Below are 12722 nucleotides of genomic sequence, written 5' to 3' on the forward strand. Positions count from 1 at the left end.
GAAATCGAAACTGTAATCAGAAATCTTCCAGCAAACAAAAGCCCAGGACCAGATGGCTTCACAGCTGGATTCTACCAAAAATTTAGAGAAGAGCTAACACCTATCTTACTCAAACTCTTCCAGAAAATTGCAGAAGAAAGTAAACTTCCAAACTCATTCTATGAGCTCACCATCACCCTAATACCAAAATGAGACAAAGATGCCACAAACAAAGAAAATTATAGGCTAATATCACTGATGAACATGGATGCAAAAATCCTTAACAAATTCTAGCAAATAGAATCCAACAACATATTAAAAAGATCACACATAATGACCAAGTGGGCTTTATCCCAGGAATGCAAGAATTCTTTAATATCCACAAATCAATCAATATGATACACCACATTAACAAATTGAAAGATAAAAAAACATATGATTATCTCAATAGATGCAGAAAAAACCTTTGACAAAATTCACCATCCATTTATAATAAAAACTCTCCAGAAAGCAGGAATAGAAAGAATGTACCTCAACATAATAAAAGTTATATATGAAAAACCCACAGCAAACATTATCTTCAATGGTGAAAAATTGAAAGCATTTCCCCTAAAGTCAGGAACAAGACAAAGGTGTCCACTCTCACTACTACTACTCAACATAGTTTTGGGAGTGTTGGCCACAGCAATCAGAGCAGAAAAATAAATAAAAGGAATCCAGATAAGAAAAGAAGAAGTAAAACTCTCACTGTTTGCAGACGACATGATCCACTACATAGAAAACCCTAAAGAATCCACCAGAAAATTACTAGAGCTAATCAATGAATATAGTAAAGTTGCAGGATATAAAATTAACAAACAGAAATCCCTTGCATTCCTATACACTAACAATGAGAAAACAGAAAGAGGAATTAAGGAAACAATACCATTCACCATTGCAGCGAAAATAATAAAGTACTTAGGAATATATCTATCTAATGAAACCAAAGACCTATATATAGACAACTATAAAACACTGATGAAAGAAATCAAAGAGGACACAAACAGATAGAGAAATACACTGTGTTCATGGACTTGAAGAAACAATATTTTGAAAATGAGTATAATACCCAAGGCAATCTATAGATTCAATGCAATCGCTACCAAGCTACCTACGGTAGTTTTCACAGAACTAGAACAAATAATTTCACAATTTGTATGGAAATACCAAAAAACCTCATAGAGCCAAAGCAATCTTGAGAAAGAAGAATGAAACTGGAGGAATCAACCTGCCTGACTTCAGGCTCTACTACAAAGCCACAGTCATCAAGACAGTATGGTACTGGCACAAAGACAGAAATATCAATCAATGGAACAACATAGAAAGCCCAGAGATAAATCCACGAACCTATGGACACCTTATCTTTGACAAAGGAGGCAGGGATATACAACGGAAAAAAGACAACCTCTTTAACAAGTTGTGCTGGGATAACTGTCAAATCCTTGTAAAAGAATGAAAGTAGAACACTTTCTAACACCATACACAAAAATAAACTCAGAATGGATTAACGTTCTAAATGGAAGACCAGAAACTATAAAACTCCTAGAGGAGAACATAGGCAAAACACTCTCCGACATAAATCACAGGAAGATCCTCTATGACCCAGCTCCCAGAATACTGGAAATAAAAGCAAAAATAAACAAATGGGACCTAATTAAACTTAAAATCTTTTGCACAACAAAGGATACTACAAGCAAGGTGAAAAGACTGACTTCAGAATGGGAGAAACTAATAGCAAACAAAGCAACAGACAAAGAATTAATCTTAAAAATATACAAGCAACTTCTGCAGCTCAATTCCAGAAAAATAAAAGACCCAATCAAAAAGTGGGCCAAAGACCCAACCAGACATTTCTCCAAAGAAGAACATACAGATGGCTAACAAACACATGAAAAGATGCTCAACATCACTCATTATCAGAGAAATGCAAATCAAAACCACAGTGAGGTTCCATTTCACACCAGTCAGAATGGCTGCTATCCAAAATTCTACAAGCAATAAATGCTGGAGAGGGTGTGGAGAATAGGGAACCATCTTACACTGTTGGTAGGAATGCAAACTAATACAGCCACTATGGAGAACAGTGTGGAGATTCCTTAAAAACCTGGAAATAGAACTGCCATATGACCCAGCAATCCCACTCCTTGGCATACACACCGAGGTAACCAGATCTGAAAGAGACACGTGCACACCAGTGTTCATCGCAGCACTGTTTATAATAGCCAGGACATGGAAGCAACCTAGATGCCCATCAGCAGACGATTGGATAAGGAAGCTATGGTACATATACAAAATGGAATATTACTCAGCCATTAAAAAGAATACATTTGTATCAGTTCTAATGAGATGGATCAAACTGTAGCCCATTATACAGGGTGAAGTAAGCCAGAAAGATAAAGACCATTATAGTATACTAACATATATATACAGAATTTAAAAAGATGGTAATGATAACTGTATATGCAAAACAGAAAAAGAGACACAGATGTATAGAACAGACTTTTGGACTCTGTGGGAGAAGGCGAGGGTGGGATGTTCTGAGAGAATAGCATTGAAACAAGTATACTATCAAGTGTGAAACAGATTTCCAGCCCAGGTTGGATGCATGAGACAAGTGCTCAGGGGTGGTGCACTGGGAAGACCCAGAAGGATGGGATGGGGAGGGAGGTGGGAGGGGGGGATAGGGATAGGGAACACATGTAAACCCATGGTGATTTATGTCAATGTATGGCAAAATCCACTACAATATTGTAAAGTAATTAGCCTCTGACTAATAAAAATAAATGGAAAAAAAGTGCATTATTTTCTCCAAATACTCTAGTCAGTAAAATTAATTTCAGGAAATACATCTTATATATAACTATCTCTTGCATTTATATAATACTTTATACTTTTTCAAAATTTTTTCCCATAAATAACCACATTCAAGCCTGACCTCATAATTATTAAGTAGAATAACAATCATTATCCCCATTCACTGAAGAGGTGTTTGAGAGGGAAAAGTAAGATTTATATAAATGATGTTTTATGCAAAATGTGTTAATTTGTGACCAATAAGGACAATTTTCCTGATCTCTTAACTCCTAATTGCCTTTTCTTTCCACTGTAATGCCTAAAGTGGTCAAGAAATATCTACTAGACTAGTGAATAAAATGACAAGCATTCATGTTTGTTATGCTATAGGCATTCTCTTAGATCAGAAAGATATTTTCCCTGAAGGAGCCTAAATCTGGTTAACAAAAAGAAATAGTACAATGTAATATATGAATATGGGCTTCCCAGGTGGCACAGTGGTAAATAACCTGCCTGAAAATGCAAGAGATGCAAGTGATACTGGTTTGATCCCTGGGTTGGGAACATTCCCTGGAGAAGGAAATGGCAACCCACTCCAGTATTCTTGCCTAGAGAAGTACATGGACAGAGGAACCTGGTGGGCTCCAGTCCATGGCGTGGCAAAGAATCAGACACAACTGAGCACACAAAGTGTTACTATATATGATTACAAAGATTTGTGACAGTTATAAGAGACGGAATGGTGAGAAAGGACCTCATGGAAATGGTAGAGATCTGTTTTTGATAAAGAGAATTCACATAATCAGAGATAAAAGAGTTTGACATTTGCAGAGAGATTAGGTGACTTTAGCAAAGGCAAAATGCTAACAATATATACTGTGAATTCCAAGGAGAGTAAGAATCCCATTATGATAGGAATAGAAAACAAAAGAAAGTAAAGCAAGCAAACAAACAAACAAACAACAACAACAACAAAACAAACAAACATAAATCAGTAATATAATACTGGAAAAACAGTGTGGGCATTTTGGTAGATGGTTTGGATTTACTAGTAAAGGCATTTGGAGTTAATTTGCAGGTGACTCATGAAAGGTTTTGAGTAGGAGAATGCGATTTTATAATAAAGTAGTATTTATAGCCAGGCTTCAACTGTACGTGGACCAAGAACTTCCAGATGTTCAAGCTGGACTTAGAAAAGGCAGAGGAACCAGAAATCAAATTGCCAACATCTGTTGGATCATCGAAAAAGCAAGAAAGTTCCAGAAAAAAAAAAAAAAAAACACAAAACATCTATTTCTGCTTTACTGACTATGCAAAAGCCTTTGTGTGGATCACAACAAAATGTGGAAAATTCTGAAAGAGATGGGAATACCAGACCACCTTACCTGCCTCCTGAAAAAATCTGTATGCAGGTCAAGAAGCAACAGTTAGAACCAGACATGGAACAAAAGACTGGCTCCAAATTGTGAAAGGCTGTATATTGTCACCCAGTTTATTTAACTTCTATGCAGACTACATCATGCAAAATGCCAGGCCGGATGAAGCACAAGATGGAATCAAGACTGAAGGGAGAAATATAAATAACCCCAGATATGCAGATGACACCACCCTTATGGCAGAAAGTGAAGAGGAACTAAAGAGCTTCTTGATGAAAGTGAAAGAGGAGAGTGAAAAAGTTGGGTCAAAACTCAACATTCAAAAAACTAAGATCATGGTATTTGGTCCCATCACTTCATGGCAAATACTGGAACAACAATGGAAACAGTGAGAAATTTTATTTTGGGGGGCTCCAAAATCACTGCAGATGGTGTCTGCAGCCATGAAATTAAAAGACACTTGCTCCTTGGAAGAATAGCTACGACAAACTTAGGCAGCATATTAAAAAGCAGATACATCACTTTGCCAATAAAGGTCCTTTTAGTAAAAGCTATGGTTTTTCCAGTGGTCATGTATGGATGTCAGAGTTGGACTACAAAGAAAGCTTAGCACCGAAGAATTGATGCATTTGAACAATGGTGTTGGAGAAGACTCTTGAGAATCCCTTGGACTGCAAGGATATCAAACCAGTCAGCCCTAAAGGAAATCAGTCCTGAACATTAATTGGAAGGACTGATGCTGAAGCTCCAATACTTTGGCCACCTGATGCGAAGAACTGACTCATTGGAAAAGACCCTAATGCTGGGAAAGATTTAAGGCAGGGGAAGAATGGGATGACAGAGGATGAGATGGTTGGATGGCATTACTGACTCAGTGGACATGAGTTTGAGCAAGCTCTAGGAGTTGGTGAACTGAACTGAGTATTTATAGAAAGAATAATCTATTTCCAGTACATAAAATGGATGATCAGTTTAGAAGTTAAATGAACTTAAAAGTAATCAATATTAATAAAAATAAGGATAGTATAAAAATCTGTGACCAATGACTATGAAACTTTAAATTTATAAGTACACCCCATGGCCTTGTCAAAGTACTACCTTTCCAAATAACCTACAAAATTAATTGGGTATATTCAATGTTTTGTGTAATACAACAACAATAACAATAACAGCAACAATAAAACTTGGTTTGCTAACAAAGTATGATTCACACTCAAGCGAAACTGTGTAAACTCAAAACTTTGAAACTTTGAAAACTCAAATATGCTGTAATAAGCTGCAGAAGACTTCTTGGGAGATAAAAGGACACACATAGCAAAAGTATATAGACATACAACTAACATATGGATGGAAGAAAAATTGTCAAACTGTGGTTGATGTTTTAAATTAGAAGAAAACACTTGAGAATGCACTGACTGATTTTGACAGATGCCTTCTGACGTCTCACAAGTTGATTCTCATCACTAGTCATGTGTTATTGGTTATGTTTATATTTAATTGAAAAGTTATGCACATTTTAAGGCAAAGTATGTAACAACAGCTTTTAAATTAGTACTACAGGGATCAATAACACTATAATGGAATGAAAGATAATGAATATTGTTTTCATCAGGAAGAATCACAAAATGTAAAAGTAGAATTTTAGAGGCTGATAATTTTTCATTGAACATAATATATAAACTTTCTCATTACAAATGGCCTCTTAAAGGAGGTATTTAATATTTTACCACTGTACTTTGGCCATTCAGAAACCTAGCTAAGTTTAAAATTGCCAGTAATTCCATAACCTCACCTAGGCCAATCCCTACAAGCCTTTCTGTCAAGAGAACAAGAAACCAAGTGGAATTTTATTTTGGAGGGAGCTCATGGTAGCAATTCTGTAGGCAAAAGCTAGGCAATATAGAAACAGTGTAGCATATTGCATAAGAGCATGAGCTCTGGAGTCAGATTGCCTGCCATTTAATAGCTATGTGACTTTTGGCAGGTTGCTTAGACTCTATATTACTCAGTTTCTTTGTCTATAAAATGGAGAAAAATAAATGTATAATATATAATTTATTTTCTAGCAAAAATATTAAACAAATCACCACTTATAAAGTGATTATGATAGTATATAGCACATAGTAAACACTCCATAAGTTGTAGCTATTATTATATTATTATTTAGACCTACATTTCTTTTTTTTTTTTAATTAATTTATTTACTTTAATTGGAGGCTAATTACTTTACAATATTGTAGTGGCTTTTGCCATACACTGACATGAATCAGCCATGGGTGTACATGTGTTTCCCATCCTGAACCTTCCTCCCACCTCCCTCCCCATGCCATCCCTCAGGGTCATCCCAGTGCACCAGCCCTGAGCACCCTGTCTCATGTTTCGAACCTGGGCTGGTGATCTATTTCACAGATGATAATATACATGTTTCAATGCTGCTCTCTCAAATCATCCCACCCTCGCCTTCTCCCACAGAGTCCAAAAGATTGTTCTTTACATCTGTGTGTCTTTTGCTGTCTCACATATAGGGTCATCGTTACCATCTTTTTAAAATTGATATATATGTGTTAATATACTGCATTGGTGTTTTTCTTTCTGATTTACTTCACTCTGTATAGTAGGCTCCAGTTTCATCCACCTCATCAGAACAGATTCAAATGTATTATTTTTAATAGCTGAGTAATATTCCATTGTGTATATGTACCACAGCTTTCTCATCCATTCATCTGCCGATGGACATCCGGTTGCTTCCATGCCCTAGCTACTTTAAACAGTGCTGCGATGAACATTGGGGTACACATGTCTGTTTCAATTCTGGTTTCCTTGGTGTATATGACCAGCAGTGGGATTGCTGGGTCATATGGCAGTTCTATTTCCAGTTTTTTAAGGAATCTCCACACTATTCTCCATAGTGGCTATACTAGTTTGCATTCCTACCAACAGTGCAAGAGGGAACCCTTTTCTCTTCACCCTCTCCAGCATTTATTGTTTGTAGACTTTTGGATAACAGCCATTCTGACCAGTGTGAGATGGTACGTCATTGTGGTTCCGATTTACATTTCTCTGATAATGAGTGATGTTGACTATCTTTTCATGTGTTTGTTAGCCATCTGTCTGTCGTCTTTGGAGAAATGTCTGTTTAGTTCTTTGGCCCATTTTTTTAATTGGGTCTTTTATTATTCTGGAATTGAGCTGTAGGGGCTGCTTGTATATTTTTGAGATTAATTCTTTGTCAGTTGCTTTATTTGCTATTATTTTCTCCCATTCTGAAGGCTGTCTTTTCACCTTGCTTATAGTTTCCTTTGTTGTGAAAAAGCTTTTAAGTTTAATTAGGTCCCATTTGTTTATTTTTAGACCTACATTTTATTGAGTGTTTCACTGGTAACAGATGACAGGCCATGTAACTACACTCACAAAGCATATGAAATAGGAACTTTCAGTGCTTCCAAAAGGTAAACTTTTTCATTGTTCTAGAGATAATTTTAGTGATTACATCAATTATTTCTTTTTATATACCCTTAGGTTTACATCTCTTGTGAAGAAACTGTAAGGAGATAAATTGAGGCATTATTATCACATACGTATGGCTTTTGCTTACATTCTCATTTAGACACATATAGTTAGCAACTTCCAGGCAAAAAGCAGTTCTAAAATGTGTGGAATATCCAGAACTTAAAAACATGACTGATGGTAATACTTTCTGAATTAGATGTTAATTTGTGCCTCTTTTAGTCTTTCCTGGTGGCTTACACAATAAAGAATACACCTGTAATGCAGGAGACTCTGGTTCAGCACTTGGGTCAGGAAGATCCCCTGGGGAAGGGAATGGCTATCCACTCCAGTGTTCTGACCTGAAGAATTCTATGGACAGAGAAGCCTGGTGGGCTACAGTCCATGTGGTTGCAAAGAGTTAAACACAACTGAGCGATTAACACTTTTTTTTTTTTTTTTGGTTCTCATAACTTAGCTTTTAAAGATTAATAAATGAAATTAGGACTTCATCCACATTTTCTCCTTAAAGGTGGCTACTTGATACTGCATGACTCCCATTTTGCAAGAAAAATGTAGGATTTATTTCTATCTTCCAAATATTTTATTATAACACTGATAATATGAGGTTCCTATGTACTTATAATCAACTGTGTGTTTTCATTATCTAATAAATCAATATTATAATTTATATATGAGAAAATTCCCAACATTCGTTTACATGTCTCAACTGAAGACTGAACTGATTAGATAGAATAATTTCTTATTTCTTAACGTGCTATATCCTGGTTAATGTTTTGTGGGAATAGAAGTGAAGAATTTCTGGATATCATCTGTAAAGTTGCTATCTAAACAATTTTATTTTTCTTGTACTTATATATTAATTGATGTTTCTAAAATAAATGACAGGATCCTGGTAAGAGAATAACTATATCAATGTGGTAAACTGATTTTGTGAATGTAAGAGTAGAAGTTGGAAGAATTTAATTACTTTACAATCCTGTCAGAGAGGCCAGAAACACTATAGGATATAGTGCTTGTGTATTTATGTCCCTGGAAGAGTAAATGATCCCATATAATTAGGACTGGATTATGAGGTTTCCTTTCCTTTGGCAGAAAGAATGGATTTAGCTGAATAAAAATATCAGAACCCACTGTGTTAATCAGAATTTGATTTCACTTTTGTTTTTCTATTCTCTAAACCTAGTGGATGACATAATACCTTTGGCTACTCATACTTTTTCATGTTTTTCTGGCTTGGCCTTACTGTATAGGACATTGACAATCCATCCATTCATCCATCTATTCATCTATACCTACATACATTCAATCACATATTCATCCATCAACAAATATTACATTCCTACAATGTGAAAAGTACTATGGTATTTGCTGTAATTACAAACATCAATAATAAAAGATGGTACAGACTGACTAGAATGAAATGTGATGAGCTGTTTGAAAGTATTATTTACAAAGTGCCTTGGTAGTATATAGGAATGCAAGGGATTTCTGTGTGTTAATTTTATATCCTGCAACTTTACTATATTCATTGATTAGTTCTAGTAATTTTCTGGTAGAGTCTTTAGGGTTTTCTATGTAGAGGATCATGTCATCTGCAAACAGTGAGAGTTTCACTTCTTCTTTTCCTATCTGGATTCCTTTTACTTCTTTTTCTGCTCTGATTGCTGTGGCCAAAACTTCCAACACTATGTTGAACAGTAGTGGTGAGAGTGGGCACCCTTGTCTTGTTCCTGATTTCAGGGGAAATGCTTTCAATTTTTCACCATTGAGGGTGATGCTTGCTGTGGGTTTGTCATATATAGCTTTTATTATGTTGAGGTATGTTCCTTCTATTCCTGCTTTTTGGAGAGTTTTAATCATAAATGAGTGTTGAATTTTGTCAAAGGCTTTCTCTGCATCTATTGAGATAATCATATGGTTTTTATCTTTCAATTTGTTAATGTGGTGTATTACATTGATTGATTTGCGGATATTGAAGAATCCTTGCATTCCTGGGATAAAGCCCACTTGGTCGTGGTGTATGATTTTTTTAATATGTTGTTGGATTCTGTTTGCTAGAATTTTGTTAAGGATTTTTGCATCTATGTTCATCAGTGATATTGGCCTGTAGTTTTCTTTTTTTGTGGCATCTTTGTCAGGTTTTGGAATTAGGGTGATGGTGGCCTCATAGAATGAGTTAGGAAGTTTACCTTCTTCTGCAATTTTCTGGAAGAGTTTGAGTAAGGTAGGTGTTGTGCCACATGACCAGAAAGAAGAAGCTACTTAGTTCTACCCACAGGTGTCAGGCAAGATGTCCCAAGAGAAATGACATTTGAATTGAATGTTGGAGAATACATAAGAATTAACTGGTCTGACTTACCTCATAAAGCATAATATTCCTGAGGTCTATCCACCTTGCTACCAATGACAGAATTCATTTTTTATAGCTGAGTAATATTTTGATGTGTGTGTATACACACACACACACAAAGTTAGACAAAAAGTTCATTCAAGTTTTTCCATGTTACCAAAAGAATCTGTCTGCAATCCGGGGGACCTGGGTTCAGTCCTCTGGAGGAGGGCATGGCAACCTTCTCCAGTACTCTTGTCTGGAGAATCCCCGTGGACAGAGCAGCCTGGCAGGCTACAGTCCATGGGGTCACAAAGAGTTGGACACAACTGAGCAACTAAGCACAGCAAAAAACCTGAATGAACTTATTGGTCAACTCAATATGTATATACCATATCTTTATCCATTTATCAGTTGGTGGGTGCTTTGGGGGTTGCTTCCATGTCTTGGCTATTGTAAATAGTGCTACTATGAACAATGAGATGTATGTTTCTTTTCAAATTGGTGTATTGATTTTTTTTCCCCACATATATACCCAGGAATGGAACTGCTGGCTTATATGGTAGTCTTATTTTTAGTTTTTTTTTTTCTTTAAAGGAACTTCCATACTATTTTTAACAGTGTCTGCACCAATTTACACTCTCACCAGCAGTGTACAAGGGTTCCCTTTTCTCCGTATCCTGGCTAGCATTTGCTATTTGTAGATATTTTGGTGATAGCCACTGACAGGTGTGAGGTGATACCTCATTGTGGTTTTGGTTTGCATTCCTCTAATAATTTGTGATGCTGAGCATCTTTTCATGTGTTTCTTATCCACATGTAAGTCCTCTTTGGAAAAATGTTTATTCAAGTCTTCTGTCCAAATTTTCATTGGGTTGTTTGGTGTTCTGGTAATGAATTGTATAAGCTGTTTATATATTTTGGAATTTAACCCCTTGTTGATCACATAATTTATCAATATTTTTTTTGCATTCCATGGGTTGTTTTTTCATTTTGTCAATGATTTCCTTTCAATGATTTCCTTTGCTCTGCAAAAGCATTTAAGTTTAATTGGGTCCCATTTGTTTATTTTTTGCTTTTATTTCCTTTGTTTTAGGAGAAAGATCCTCAAAATATTGCTACGATTTATGTCAGAGAGTGCTCTGTCTTTCTAGAATTTTTTTGGTGGATGGATGTAGAGAATGTTATGCTTAGTGTTATAACTCATGCAGAGAAAGATAAATACTGTATCATATCACTTACATGTGCAATCTTAAGTGTAATACAAGTGAATGTATATAATCAGACAGAAAGACTCACAGATATGGAAAACAACTTAGTGGTTATCAGTGGCGAGAGGGAAAGTGGAAGGGCACATTAGGAGTATAGGATTAAGAGATACAAACTAATATGTATAAAATAGGCAACAAGGATATATTGTATAGCACAGGAAATTATAGCCATTGTCTTGTAATAACTTTTAATGGAGTATAATCTATAAAAGTACTGAATTACTGTGCTAAACACATGAAGCTAATATAGTATTATAAGTCAACTATATTTCAATAAAAAAAGAATCACTCAGAGAAGGGATTGTAAGGGAATCTGAGCACTGAGAAAAATATGAACAAAAATCATAGAGTGAGAATATATGAAATATTTAAGGATATAGGAGTAGTCTGGTATGGCTAGTTGACTAAGACAAGAGGCTGCAGGGATTGAGGTTGGAAATTTGGTTGGTATCTTATTTTGAGGGGGTAGTCTATTTTTAAGGGCTGTGTATATGCCATGCTAAGGAATAAGAGCTGGAAAAACCAACTGAGAATCAGAGAAATTAGAAAAAAAAAGAAGGTTACAGAAAATATAATTGTTACATGAAGTTTCAAGGAAAGAGTCAACAGGATCACAAATTGAATATTAGCCCATGTTTATGTGGGAAGGAAGTAAAGACCACAGATAGGCATCAATAGAATTTAGGCTGTTCAATAAATTATGATTAAATAAATAAATGAATAAATAAATACTGAATTGTTCTTGTAAGATTACTGAAATGGAATCTTAACTATAGTCCATAGTAGCATGATTCTATTTGAGTTCAAATAACATTGTAATAAAATAAATTATATCTAAGTCCTTGAATTCAAACTACATATAGAATATTATTTAAGTGTTGAAGTTTATGTATCTTTTCCCCCAATAGTTAACTTTTCAATATTAACAATTGAGAATTCAACCTACTCACCATTGATAGATGCTGAGTTGGAGAAACATAGTCAGGTCCATGTTCCATTGAGAAACTCACTGCTTCAGGCTCAATGGCAATTGGCTAAAAGCAAAAGTGAAAATCTCATTAAATATAAAGCCTAATGTGCTATAAAAAGGAAAACAAGATTGTTATAGAAGGCCCAGACATCCTTATTAGCTCTTTGATATATTTGTGAAAAAAATCAGATCATAAACTGTGCACATGTACAATGATGATTGCACAAACAGCTAACATTTACTGAGTATTTCCTGTATGTCTGACATTATTCTATGTTAATTCTAACTGTCACAACAACTTTGAGGTAGGTACTATTCCCTAGCACATTTAACAGATGAGGAGACCAAGGCCAGGTAATTAAATTAACTTGGCCAAAGTCACACAGGTAGTAAGTAATGGAGTTGGGATTTGAACTCAAGTAATTTGGTGCTGTGAAGAAAGCTGAGCACCGAAC

General features: G+C 35.5%; 1 protein-coding gene across 4 annotated transcripts in view; it reads right to left on the bottom strand.

The window, feature by feature from the left end:
* The window catches only part of LOC122435691, a 412519-nt gene that overhangs the window by 110657 nt on the left and 289140 nt on the right, over window positions 1-12722 (bottom strand). For all 4 annotated transcript variants that reach the window (XM_043459819.1, XM_043459820.1, XM_043459821.1 and 1 more), the window contains one exon: window positions 12248-12331. In XM_043459819.1, the coding sequence (XP_043315754.1) occupies window positions 12248-12331 (84 nt within the window). The remainder of the gene's footprint in view (window positions 1-12247; window positions 12332-12722) is intronic.

This window comes from Cervus canadensis, chromosome X (assembly GCF_019320065.1).
Source record: "Cervus canadensis isolate Bull #8, Minnesota chromosome X, ASM1932006v1, whole genome shotgun sequence".
In the NCBI taxonomy this organism is placed as follows: domain Eukaryota; kingdom Metazoa; phylum Chordata; class Mammalia; order Artiodactyla; family Cervidae; genus Cervus; species Cervus canadensis.